This window comes from Ammodytes marinus, assembly GCF_949987685.1.
Source record: "Ammodytes marinus genome assembly, chromosome: 8".
Lineage (NCBI taxonomy): Eukaryota > Metazoa > Chordata > Actinopteri > Uranoscopiformes > Ammodytidae > Ammodytes > Ammodytes marinus.
This window is the reverse complement of record NC_137212.1, coordinates 31665336-31679893: the sequence shown is the minus strand read 5'-3', so window position 1 is coordinate 31679893 and position 14558 is coordinate 31665336. Positions and strand designations below refer to the sequence as shown.

Here is a 14558-nt window from a genome sequence, read left to right as displayed (position 1 = left end):
TGAACAATTTAGAATTCACACATATAAAGTTTATTTGTGTATGTGTGAGGGGGCCTTCAACCCCCTTAGACAGAGCTACTAATGCTGTTGTTTTTAACTTGCTTTTGTATTTCTCCCCTACTAGTTGAGGGGCCCATGATGATTTCTATCTTGTTACATTTTAATGAGTACTTATATTTAGGCTATTCCTTTTTGGACCCTGTTATTGACATCAGTGACTGAGCTCTTTGACTATGCAACATGAAAAGTTACTATCAGTATCTCTGGCTAAGGGCCCCCCTGAGCCCTTGGGCCCCTGGGCCTGTGCCCGGTGTGCCTGTGCAGTAATCCACCCCTGGATAGGTTACACAATTAAGAAAAAACAACGATGGGCCTGTTCATAACTAATTTATATATTTTTTGTAATGTAATGATTATCATGAACTTTAAAAAAAATATATATATTTTGGGGGGCCCCCGGACCATCTCTTTTTCCTTTTTAATTAAAAAAAAAAAAAAAAAAAAAAAATTATAATTATAATTATAATTTTTTTTTTTTTTGGGGTGCCCCCCCCAGGAACTTGGTGCCCTACGCAGTCTGCGTACTCTGCGTATAGGGAGCGGCGGCCCTGCTTGGTGTTCTCCTGGCCACAGACGGTGTCAGTACTTACATCTGCTCCTTCCAGAGACTTCTTCAGCACGGCTACCACCTCCTCCTGATAGGCCACATCATCTACACACTTTGGCCTGCTGGGGATCAACATACACACACATGGATTTAGCATTGGGTTGCTTACTTGTTCATGAGATTCATCTTGAGCACAGATTTGTATAAACTTAGGGGCCACTTCATCAGGTTCACTGAATTGAATTAAATTGCTCTTTATTCATACAGTGATCACTAACATAATGTGCACGTTTCATAAAGCCTATCTCTCAGTCAGCTGCTTTGCATGTAATCGGCAAATAAACTTATTGTAGTATCCCGAAATTTTATCCAATCAGAAGAAAGAACGCTACAAACCGACACTCGTCTCACTCATATATAGTATATACACTCCATGGTCTCACTGCCGGTGCACGCCAGAGCAAGAGATGGGTGAATGTGTATGCGCCTACAATGGCGGAGCAGGTAAAAATCCTTCCCAATGTCTGTTTTGATGGTTTTTATCATGTTTTATCACACTTATGGATCTGAGATGATGCTAGATAACTTGCTGCTTGAAGACATTGCATTAATGTGGTGACGTAGGGACGAGCGAGGGGACTGCCAACTGCAGTAACTGACAGGAAGTTAGCTAAAAGAACCATTCCGCTTACAGCTCCTTTAAGGTATGTCTTATATCTAGGGCTGTCAATCTTTTGAAATCCCACGATTGGATTCCAATGGGGTCACGATTCCGTTCAAAAAGATTCCAGATCCAAAATTGTTGTTGTCAACATCTGTAGACTCGTCCGCCAGGAGTGCATACCACGGTGATGAATTAATCCTCTCCAACAATTGTGTCTCAATGTCCTCTGCTATTTCCTCAATGTGCCGAGTGACGGTGCTAGCCGAAAGAGGCACCTGTGCCATCTTTTTAACCGCAGCCTCTCCTAGAATTTCACGGCAAATGTCTTTAGTGGCGGGCAGGATTAATTCTTCACCAATGGTGAATGGCTTCTTAGCCTTAGCAATACGATCAGCCACCAAGTATGATGCTCTCAGTGCACTCGCATTTGTTGATGTGGTGGCCCTCAGTAATTGCTTCTGTCCTTCTTGTTCATGCTTTTTTCTTTCAAAATACTCCGAAGGCTTGTCTTTTAATGCAGGGTGCTTGGTCTCCAAGTGGCGAAGCAGTTTTGAAGGCTTCATTGCCTCATTGGAGAGCCGCTCGTTGCATATAATGCAGAGCGGGCTTGGTGCACGGGAATCGCCTGTTGCGATGAATCCATATTTTAAAGTAGGACTCCTGGTAGTGTCTGTTAAATGCAGCTTTCTTTTTCTTGGAAGTCGTAGGCTCCTTCCGTCTCCTCACTGGGCCTTTTCCCCTTTCCAAAGAAACTTTCTAACGATGTTTGTTTTTTACTAATTTTGTTAGCTTAAGTTGTAGTTTGTAAGTTGCATTTGAGCGGCAACGTATCGAGTAACCGAGACAAGCGACAAGATGTAACAACCGGAGGGAATCCGGTAATTTTTCAAAATAAAACATTGTTCATCGTTTAATAAATAAAACGGAAACAATGTAAGTTATTTATTCTCTCTCTGCGGACCGGTACCAAATGACCCACGGACCGGTACCGGTCCGCGGCCCGGGGGTTGGGGACCGCTGCTGTAAATCACCTAAGAAAAGGAACGGCGGATCTTAATCTAGCTGGTTATAAGGTCCGCTGCTCAATCCAAGCCCCCACGCTTCATTTTCCAGAGTGTATGAGGGTATTTCTGCCCGGGGGAAGTTGTACAATGAAGTGGGACAGCTAGGTAAGGCTAAGCTAGGCTGCGTCCCAGACCGCCGCTATTATTATCCCGAAGTATCGCCTCACTTTCTGTCTACAGTAATGTGACTTCTCACAGTGTGTCAGTGTGTGTGTGTGTGTGTGTGTGTGTGTGTGTGTGTGTGTGTGTGTGTGTGTGTGTGTGTGTGTGTGTGTGTGTGTGTGTGTGTGTGTGTGTGTGTGTGTGTGTGTGTGTGTGTGTGTGCACACAGGTTGACTGTGAGCGAATTGTTTCCTAGTTTGAGGGGGAGCTCAGGGTTCGACATAACCAATGGCCCGGGGCCAGTAAAATCATATGTATGCCTATCACAGTTCAGTATCTTTCTGTAGACTATATCACGATTCATTGAAATGCGCGCTTAGAGTCGTAATGAACGCAGTGTTTATTTAAGGCTCAATATAATATACATAATATATAATATATGTTTTAGTGAAAGGCCAGTGGACAAATGATGCGTGGGCATTTTGACAGGCGGAGCAACAAGCGCGCACTCTCGCTCCGTTGGCAGAGCTGCCTACCGTCCGATTCGCTCCGCGTGAGGACACACTTTCAACTCAATATTAGGGATGTGAACGACTTATTTAGTCTACGAGTCTACAACTCAATCGACTTAATTTGCCCCCTTTTTTCCTTCCCACAGCAAAGGTGCAGAAAATGAAGTGAATACTGCGGTTTTCCTTCATCTTCCGCCGTAATGTTACAGTATTTGCATCAAAGCCATAATGGGGGGGCGCCTTTAGCTCAGTTGGTAAGGCGTCCCCCTCCCGGGCCGGGCCCAGCAGCGGACCCGGGTTTGATTCCCACCCGCGGTCGTTCTCTATTCCCTCCGTTAGTTTGGTAACACATAGCCATGTCGGCAGACAAACTGCGCGACTATAGGAACTGTCCAGTGAACCGAGTCCCTCCGTTCGTCTCTGTCTACAACCGACACAATTAGCCTACAATCACCAGCGACGCATTCACAGCGTTTAAATAAAGCATCTCATTTGTATTACCATTGGGTCATAGATGCAAATACTGTAACATTACGGCGGCAGCTAAAGGAAAAGCGCAGTTTTCACTTCATTTTCTGCACCTCAACCTCTGCTGTGGGAAGAAAGAAAGGGGGCAAAGTAAGTCGATTGATTTGTCGACTCGCAGGTGGACGGTAGGCAGCTCTGCCAACAAAGCGAGAGTGTGCCTGCTTGTTGCTCCGCCTGTCAAAACGCCCACGCATCGTTTGTCCACTGGCCTTTCATAATTTTATATTATGTTTATTATATTGATAAACACTGCTTTCATTACGACTCTCAACGTGCATTTCAATGAACCATGATGTAGTCTACAACAATACTGATCTGTGATTGGCCGTTACTGGCCCGTGAAGGCCAGTGACTGGACAATCAACTTGCCCTGCATATGATTTTACTGGCCCCGGGCCAGCGGGCCATTGGTTATGTCGAACCCTGTTGGTGTCAGGGGGAACTGTCAAGTGTGAATTAATCCAATGTATTACAACACACCTGCTGCTGCTGTTGTTAATAGGCTATAACTTTAATGCTATGCATGTAGGCTACCTCCGGGGCAGCAATGCATCTCAGTCAACATGATTGCTTGAATTAAAGAAGAAAAAAAAAAAATGCCATTTTGCCGATTTTTCTGAGATGTGCTATAATTGGCCGATTAAATTGGCCGGCCGATATATAGTAAGGGCTCTAGTTGGTGCCACTTGTGGTGGTGCCACTTGTCTCATGGACTTGTGTACATTTAAATATGACATTTTAATCAAGTTTGGGTTTTTGTGGACAAAACGTTCCCATTTTGAATTGTTCCCAAGCTTGAGAAGTGATGTTTGCCACCCAGCGTGTGGCCCTCCTGTCCCCAGTGGCAGTGTGTTGGCTTGATTAACAGACATACTCTATATTAAACCTTAGATGGTGACTTACTATTTCTCCACCCAGGGCACAGCCTTGGGCTTCTTGTCCGTGGTGCTGCCTGCTGGTGCCTTGTCTTTGTGAGGCCTGGTAGTCTGGAGCGTGGCTCCTTTCAGAAAGGCCTGCATCTTCCACCTGAGGGTAGGCAAAGCAGCACACACACTTACACACCACAGACCAGTGCTGTGTCTGAAATTGCGCACTCATGTAAGTGCACTTACATTGAGTGCACTTTATTATCCCTACAGTACACTTACTTATAGACGCAGTGCTCTCATTTCTACAGTGCACTGTCCAAACTGCCGTCGCGCACCTACCGGAAATGACTTTGCATTTTGAAGGTTCTTCTTCGGTGGTATTTTTTTTTAAACGGTCGGATACAGTCTAAAACAGTGTACTTGTACGGAAAAACTAAACAAATGTGTAATTTAACTTTTGTAGAGCGCGTCCGTCTCCACAGTTGCTTCAAGCTCCTCTATTTTGATTTTAATGTCCCGTCCTCTCCGCTACGTAGGCAAGATGGCGGCCGTTGAGTGTGGAAAGTGTCTATCGCTCCACACTCAAGTTTTAGACCGTTTTGAGTGCACAACCGAGGAACTTACAGTGCACTGCATTTTGGCACACTCTCCGGTTTTGCGCAAAGTGCACTCAAAAAAGTAAGTGTAAGTACAGAAGTGCGCGATTTCAGACACAGCACAGGGCTGGGCAATTCATCCAAAACCAATGGAAACCCAAATTCAGACTCTGTAATCAATTTAAACTTGCATATGTCGATTTTTTTTATTAGGGAACTGTCCAAGCCTAAATTTTTACTCTTAATCAGCAGTTATTTGATAGTGATAGTGTCAGACAACATAGGTTTTATTGTAAGGCATGGTATTAGTTGGCGATATAGCCCCTTTCACACATAGTTCCCAGCAAATTACTGGTATTACTAGGGCCCTATGAAATCTGTTTTATTTTTTTCACAAATTCCGTTTTTTCCTTTTTAATCTCATGATTTCCGTTTTTTACAATTAACACTCATTTCATCATTAGAACGAGTGTCTAAATAATGCGAACATATAATATTCAAACTATTTAATCAGATATAAGAATACATCACAATATTGCACTGTTTTTAGTGCTTAAAAAATGAAAAAACAGATTTGTTGGGTAGGCTATAACAGAAAATAAAGCCATTAATTTTGTGTTTCAAGTGAAACATTAAATAATTAATTTTTACATAAATAATAAAGTCCTTATAAACTTTTCAAGAAGCTGGACTAGAGTGAATATTGGACAGGTGGGACAGCCCTTCACCCAACAGCGGGCTGCAACACCAACCTACAGTCTATTGTGCGACGGAGAGCTAGTTATCATTAGCATCAGCGTTAGCCGACATCACGGCAACAGCTGAATAATGTAACACATTACACAAGTTACACTACATGAAAACAACGTGCTGTAGACGCTAGAGTTATAATTGCGTGTAGGAAACATTGCTGAGACTGTAATTACGTACCGCAGCGGCCTTTCCATAATACAACACTCCCTTTAGCAATGGCTGAATATAAGACCTCCCTGTGCCGTGTATCTGCGGGAGCGAGTGGCATTAATAACTTAAAAACAGTAAACGTTTAACATGATTACGTGCTTTTAGATGCTTTAATCATATGCCGAATTTATAAACAGACCATATTATTAACAATAAATTAAGTTGTGTGTCAGAGTTACGTGTATGGATAAATAAATAAGTAAACATTGAATAGACAGATTTGTGAAAGGGGTTTGGCGCCGTGTGTTACATTACCGTTACTGCAGCCAGGCTCTACTTTTCACGGCAGTATATTGGTCTTTAGATGTCGCCAAACCAAAATTTCTCCCTAGTTCTGCACATTCCCTGCACCACCAGTGATTTTCACTGCAGCAGTGTTTTTTTTTGTGCTGCACAATTAATGTACTAGCAAGCGCGATGTGTGCTTGCCTTGTGCATGGTCATAACTGCGGGAAAGGCCACGATTTGCAGTAAAAAACATGTTTCTCCAAGCTTGTCTCTATCAGCTGCTCTGTGTCTGCGGCTTTGTGCGCGCGACCGTACCGCGTGCGACTACGGCATGCATGCGGGAGAGTTAAACAAGCAGAAGCAAACCGACATTTAACTGGTGGCAAAAATACACGCAGTGCAGTTCTATGGGGATATTTAGTTTAACAGAAAGAAGTGCTGTGCAAAGCTAGAACAGTGTAAGACTCCACATCACCGTGGCAACACAACCTGACTCCACATCACCGCGGCAACACAACCTCAGGGTTTTTCCTGGCTCAGAATGGGCCTTTGGGGGGTCAGTACGCGACCGACTTTTTTTGGGGTCGCAACAGTAAAAGCAAACGGTTTGTGTATTTTAAGAGGGGTGTTGGGTTGGGAGAGGGGAGTTTCTGTCCAGCTCAAGAGCATTTCAGTCAGCCTGTCAATCATTGTGTTACCATGGAGCTCACTGACGCTTATGAAATCACAATAAACAACCTATATATGAAGTCAAAATACTAATAATGACTAGGCCTACCTATTTAGGCCTAATACTTTAATTGTTTCTAATTAATCTAAACCATGGAAGAAGGTAGGGCTGCTCGATTATGAAAAAATCATAATCATGATTATTTTGAGTAATCACATTGTGTTATCACGATTATTAAAGACAGTTAATCATTGATTTAAGAACATTATGCATTTATTTTACTTATGTAGGGGGTCAAACCTATGGTCAACCCTGTGCCGCCACCGTGCGGCCAAAACACTGCAGTACACCCTTACCTCTTCAGGTGGGTGTGTCTAAACGCTAGCCTGAAGCCCCACCCCGGATGATAGCCGGGGACTTCAAAAGCGCCCGCACAGCATCATTCTTTCTTTCTGGTAACCGGCTGTTTGCTGATACACCTATAGAAACAACAAGTCTTTAAAGATCTACAGGGGCCTCTTCACCTCTGACCCAACCACCACGTGTTTTACTAAAGCTATCGCCTGCGGCCGCGGCGATCTCTAAAACAACTAAGTGGATTGAAACTGTTCCGTTGGAACGACCAGAAGAACACTGGAAACAGGCGGTTTACCCAGAAACCTGCCTTTGGACCAAGGACATAAGCCGGTCGAATTGGTCTTCGATCGCAACCACACCACACGAGAAGCAGGCGGGTTTATCCAGAAACTCAGCCTCTCGGACCGCGGACTGGATAGCCGATCGAGTGATCTTCGACCGCCATCCCCGCACCAAATCAGCTGCGCCCTCTTGCCTTTTTCCTGCGATCTGACGAACGCAGGGATCACCTCACCAGCTCACCGACCGCCAACGGCTCGGAGCCTGGATCGCCGTCTCGCGGCCCCCTCTCGCCCGTCCTGGAAAGGAGTGGCATACCCGCCTCAACGACGACGAAGCAGTGGAAATTAAGTTTTCCCCCAAGTGAGATTTTGGCTTTATAATTACCTGGGCAGATGTTTAGTTATTATTTACTTTTTAAAGTGTGAACAATACTGTTTATTTTCGAAGTTGTGTTTGCTATTTTGAAACAAGCTGTGTGATCAATCTCCGTTTGTCTTCTCCCCCACGGAGAGCCAGAACGGAAAGTTCGACCTTTTCATTCACGCTGCAGTGTGTTTTCAAGTCTGCTGTATGTTTTAAAACCTCACACCTTCCTTTCTCCCTCTTACTCTCCTGCACGCACGTACACACACGTTAGATAGCACGTTAGATGGTAGCCTTGATCAGATAGAATTGGTGCTAAGATCTTTGGTAGAATCCCTTTTTTTAAAGAGCTAGTGTTTGTTCGAAATTCCCCGCCTCAAATATCATTCGTCAGGTCCTTTGTTCCAAAGGTAGACGCCCTTTTGAGCACCCGTGGTAATCACTTCCCCCATCGGGGAAAGTAGGATAGCCTAGCTTAGCCATCCAGGGACGCCATTTTGTGTCATTAATAACCTAGCCTATTTGGGCCGCCATTTTGTGCCTCTCGTGTCCCAAGTCACGTGGGAGCTTCCCCGTCCCTTTTGTTCTTGCTCTGCTACATACACGCACACACTCTCACACACACACACACACACACTCACTCACTCACTCACTCACTCACTCACTCACTCACTCACACCCACACACACACACACACACATTGGTACATGGCTGTATAAACAACAGTGTTCTAGACGTTTTTCTTTGATTAAGTGTATTGGCTTTATGCGTGTATAAAACGGATGTTACCTTAAGTTTCATTGTGGTTAAAATAAATGTTCTTATATTGTAACCAGAAGTGTTTGGGATTTATTTGTGTGGATATTATTGGAGTGTCAACAATCAACAAGTGAAAGACTCTGTAGCCTTCAGTGTTAAGATCATATTACCAAATTTATAATAGTAACTACTTGAGTACATTATTTTATGGAAATGATCTTTGAGACTAGGATTTGCTAATGTTGATTTGTTTAACTGAGCGTTAAGCTAATCAACGTTTCTAAGTAAATCCTTTGATTAAACGAGACAATTTGCTATTACTTTTCCATTCTGCAATGAACGGTGGTGCCCCTTTTGAACTTTAAGAAATTATTAAAGTATTATTAATCATCAGATTAATTTCTAATAGCTGAATTAATCTGAACTACCTGTACCCGCTACACTTTTAACAAGGTTTTTTTCTAATAACACCATGACTTTGGACTTTAAACAAAGGCCTAATTGAACTGAAAACAGGGAGAATAGAAATAGGCTAAATAAGTGAAACATATTTTTAATAATTTAAAAAAAATATGACAAAATAAAAATAACCAGTTGTAAATGGTGTTGATAGGGCACGTCTTTTGCTAGCATTGAATGTAAGGGCATGATTTATTTATGTCATGGAGCTGGCTGGATAGGCAGTTGCATTGTAGTGTTGACAGTTGTGGTGGCAGGAGTCAAGGAGCTTTAAACTTCCTGTGTTTTTATTCATTGATTGCTTGGTCATAGACCACTATGATTCGACTTAAAGTGAATAAACAAATTGGTCGGGATGTTTAGAGGAGCAGATCAGGTCGTATATCACTTTTCTTTCTCTCTCTCTGTCTCTCTCTCTCGGTCGCGTATGTCACGTTACTCGCGAGTGACAAATCTTGCACATTATTTTAGTCTGTTGTGAGTCTGAAGTGTTTTCAGACAACACAATTAGTTTTACCTTTATTCTCGTCATCTAGAAGTTTTTCAAAACACCCGGCAATGCGCAACATCTCCCTCCTACTCTGGACGAGCCGATAGCTAAACTCAGGTAAGGGAGGGGCCGAGCGGAGCTCACGGCTGAAAGGGTGCGCTGCATTTATAAGCCTGCATGCCCCGGCGAGCGGAACAATGATAGTTTAATAACGATTATCCCCGACCTGATTTATTTTTTTACAACTGAGATTGCAAGTAATATGACTGGAATGGCGCGGAAATGGAAACACATTTGGAGCCGTTTTAAGTAGATTTTTATTTATTTATCTATCTATATAAAAAAAAAAAACACTTTGGCGCTGAGGATTTTCCTTTGGCGGGCGCTAAAATTCCTTTGGCGGGCGCCAAAATTTTTTGAATGCAGGAAAAACCCTGAACCTATCTATCAGCTCAGACAGCGCAGAGAAAAGTTTGATGAATGCATGAGAGTGATGGCCCAGGCACCTTTCAGTAAGTTTACAGAAGTGCCACACTGTTACTGTCTTTGAAATGCATTTAGTCATTTTAAGGGGAAAACACATTGTATTTATTATTTCAACTATTGAGTTATTTTTCAAACAGCATGCTAGTGTAGGCCAAAAAGATTTATTTTCTGAATTTTCAATGCTGCTTAATTTTTATGTTTTAAATTGGGAAATACATGTTCCAAAACGACCAATAACCTCTGTATTTAAAAAGAAATCAAGCAAGTAGGCTAAAATTAACCATTAATGAATTATAGGCTATCGCATCACAGTAGGCCTATTGTCCACAATTTAGTGTGTCTGCACCAAAACAGTAGAAGTTTTCTTTAAATTGTGCTTTGTACTGTCTGCATGTTTGCACATAATTTGTACCTGCACATAGCAAACAAAATTGCACAACTGTAAATTAACAGTTGTTTATTTCTTTACTGCGCATTGGCATCTTTGAGCAAAATACCGCCAAAAATGTTCGCCGCGGCGCAGCGCCGCTCCTCCCATGACCCAGGGCATTGACCACCTTGACTTAGACATTTTCTGGGGGAAACACTGAGCTCCATCCCAGAACATTACCATGTCACTCTTGTTCACAGTCACACATGATAATGCCGCTAATAGGTTTAGGAATGCTAGTTTTGGGGCCTCTACGAATAGTCCAGTCTCCTAACCTATAAGCCTCCTTTCCTATGCCTAAAGCCGGGAACACAGCGCATTGGCGCCTCATCGTAGGCGGCGGTTGGCCGCGTGACCGCAGGAGGCTCGCCGCTTGATCATATTGGGCCATATATTCCTGACGCCGACGCCGAGATCAGACCTGTCACACTTACGGTGCAACAACAACAATAACATGGTCCAGCTGTGCCAAAAAATACAGATGTAGGTTCACTGTGTAACCAGCGGCAGTCTTGTCACAAATATCATTAAAACAGCCTGAACACGCACCCCGATCGCAAATACACACACATTAACAGCAATTCAGCAACATACTAAACACATTAACAAAAGCAGTGTGTGCTCAGCAGCACAAATAAAGGCAGACATCAGCCTACCTGAAAGTGAAAGTGTGCCGGCTGACGGAGGACAACACCGGTGCTTCGCTGTACTATATGGAATTCCACACGGACACTGCCATCAACTTTGGGTTCATATTATCCTCAGGAGCAGCACACAGCTGGGTGAGTTTCACTATGCTAACCGGCGCTACCTTGGCTAAAGTACAACCAACAGCTAAACAGATGCAAAATACACATATTTGCAGAATGTATTGGAAGCCCAATGTCCTCACTCCACACGCCCACCTCGTCTTGCAGACCACCGCCACCGGGCACTCTAAACGCTGATTGGCTGTGGAGGCGCGGCGCCCGGCGGCGCTGCAGAAAAAGATGAAAAATTTCATCTTTTTCTGCGGCGCCGTGTTCGCCGCACAAGCCTTCGATTCACGCTCCTTCGATGACACAATTTCTATGCGCCGCTAATGGCCGCGCTCCCGAGAGAGGCGCGGCCACGCGCCGCGCAAGCCCCCGCCGCTGGACGCCGACTATTGGGTGGACGCGCGGCCACGCGCTAGTACATTGACCAGCTTTAACCCTAAACGTCATCGGGTGCTGACGTGAGTCACTTGCGTGAAACTACAGCCTATTCTCCGAAAATTGACTACAACAAGCGCTCGTTTGATCCATGCATTCTTTTCATATTGATTTTAATCAGGTTGTCGCCAACAGAGGGAGAATCGCTCGCATATATCCCAATTCACGTGTGGAATAAAAAGAGGCTACACTTATGTTGATGTTGAAATGAACTGCCCCCAGTAACTTCATTAAATGTGAAGTTGGCATTTTTTTTATCTTATGGTGTAAATGATGTGCTACGAAAATAACTATTATGATGTTGGTCTTTTATGAGTTCTTTATTATCTTTATGGGGGGGAGGGAGGATATTTTTGTTTTAGCCGAGTTAAATCTTCCTCTATTCTCCTCTCCTCTCTTCTGTTTTACCTCTCGTTTGTATTCGTGTAGAGTCGGTAAACTCCGTCGGTGGCTTGTTGCTTTAAATATTGCCGCTGTAAAGGATTATGGGATACCACTATCTCCTTTCCTTTCGCATAGGTTGGTCCGGAGTAACCTATGCTAAAGGAGGGTTAAAGGATGAATTGAGGCTCCTTTCCTATGCTTTTCCTAAGCATTTTGAGAATTCGAACCATCTATCTGCAGAGTAGGGCTGCAACTAACGATTATTTTGATAATCGATTCATCTGTCGATGAATCGATTATTAATCGATTAGTGTTTGTCCGTAAAATGTCAGAAAATTGTGAATTTTTTTTATCAATTTTCCAAAGCCCAGGTTGACGTCCTCAAATGTATTGCTATGTCCAAAAACAAACAGATATTTCAGTTTACTGTCATAAGAGGATTAAAGAAACCAGAAAATATTCACATTTGAGAAGCTGAAATCAGAGAATTTGGCATTTTTTGGTTAAATTACTCGCAACGATTAACCGATTATCAAAATAGTTGGCGATTATTTTAGTAATCGATAAATAATCGATTCGTCGATTAATCGTTGCAGCTCTACTGCAGAGTACTTCCGGGTCATCTCGATAGGATAGGAAATTTCCTATGCAAAAAAGAGAATCCGTAGAGGCCCCAGGGGCCAATCCGAAAAGTCCAATCTCCTAACCTATAAGCCTCCTTTCCTATACCTTAACCCCTAAACGTCATCGGGGTTAAGGAGAGATGAAAGGTGCTTCCTATCGAACATAGGAAAAGACAGCACTGTTTCAAAAGAATTCGACTCCACTTTTCCTAACCGACGTCATGGCGCGACGGCGAGTATTGCTGACGTGAGTCACTATAGCGTGAAACTACACTAGCCTAAAATTGACTACAACAAGCGCTCGTTTGATCCATGCGTTCTTTTCATATTGATTTTAATCAGATTGTCGCCAACAGAGTGAGAATCACTGGCATATATCGCAATTCACATGTGGAATAAAAAGAGGCTACACTAATGTTGATGTTGTAATGAACTGCCCCCAGTAACTTCATTAAATGTGAAGTTGGTATTTTATTTTCTTATGGTGTAAATTATGTGCTACGAAAATAACTATTATGATGTTGGTCTTTTATGAGTTGAATATTATCTTTATAGGGGAGGGGGTATTTTGTTTTAGCCGAGTTAAATCTTCCTCTCTTCTCCTCTCCTCTCTTCCGTTTTACCTCTCGTTCGTATTCGCGTAGAGTCGGTAAACTCCGGCGGTGGCCTGTTGCTTTAAATCTTCCCGCCGTAAAGGATTATGGGATACCACTATCTCCTTTCCTTTCGCATAGGTTGGTCCGGAGTAACCTATGCTAAAGGAGGGTTAAAGGATGAATCGAGGCTCCTTTCCTATGCCTTTCCTAAGCATTTTGAGAATTCGGATCACCTATCTGCCGAGTACTTCCAGGTCATCTCGATAGGAAAGGAAATTTCCTATGCAAAAAAGACTATTCGGATTGGCCCCAGGTCTGCTGTAGTAGGTGGAACAGATAACCGAGTGACATCTGGGGCCAATCCGAATAGTTTTTTTTATCTTTATAGGGGAGGGGGGCTAAAACAAAATACCCCCCCTCCCTCCCCCACAAAGATAATAAAGAACTCATAAAAGACCAACATCATAATGGTTATTTTCGTAGCACATAATTTACACCATAAGAAAATAAAATACCAACTTCACATTTAATGAAGTTACTGGGGGCAGTTCATTTCAACATCAACATAAGTGTAGCCTCTTTTTATTCCACACGTGAATTGGGATATATGCGAGTGATTCTCACTCTGTTGGCGACAACCTGATTAAAATCAATATGAAAAGAATGCATGGATCAAACGAGCGTTTGTTGTAGTCAATTTTCGGAGAATAGGCTGTAGTTTCACGCAAGTGACTCACGTCAGCACTACTCGACGTCGCGCAATGACGTCGGTTAGGAAAAGTGGAGTCGAATTCATTTGAAACAGTGCTGTCTTTTCCTATGTTCAATAGGAAACACCTTTCATATCTCCTTAACCCCGATGACGTTTAGGGGTTAAGGTATAGGAAAGGAGGCTTATAGGTTAGGAGATTGGACTATTCGGATTGGCCCATAATGATTGATAATGTAAAGATCACTTTGTCCTAATAAGTTAACAGCCATGTTCAACAATGAAAAAACAAATAGAACCATAAATAAAGAATTTCTGTGGTTAAGCCTGTCATTAAAATAATCACATATTACAATCATTTCCACAATATATCATAGCTGTATTGAATGAATTATACTCAGCGTACCATAGTCATTAACACGCTAACCACATTTAGTTGGCTAAGTTAGCCAGTGCTTACTGTTAGCTGCGGTGGTAGCCAGTTGTTAGCTTCAGATTGTAGCGCCGCGCTACTTTCTATTCCCACCACTCCAGACGTAACTCTCACCTATGTATCCCACAGTTATTACGTTCAGAAAGCAAACACTGTTCCAACAGCTTGTAGTGAGCGCTTGTCTCTGATGG

At 43.0% G+C, this 14558-nt stretch overlaps 1 protein-coding gene across 2 annotated transcripts in view; it reads right to left on the bottom strand.

The window, feature by feature from the left end:
* The window catches only part of rfc4 (replication factor C (activator 1) 4), a 43475-nt gene extending 28923 nt beyond the window's left edge, over nucleotides 1–14552 (bottom strand). The window contains exons 1-3 of one of the 2 annotated variants that reach the window (XM_080032340.1): nucleotides 14395–14552; nucleotides 4381–4503; nucleotides 651–729 (exon numbers count right to left, since the gene is read on the bottom strand). In XM_080032340.1, the coding sequence (XP_079888466.1) occupies nucleotides 651–729; nucleotides 4381–4496 (195 nt within the window). In that variant the 5' untranslated portion in view covers nucleotides 4497–4503; nucleotides 14395–14552. The remainder of the gene's footprint in view (nucleotides 1–650; nucleotides 730–4380; nucleotides 4504–14394) is intronic. The other variant, XM_080032339.1, reaches the window with a different exon arrangement.
* Nucleotides 14553–14558: the final 6 nt, after the last annotated feature.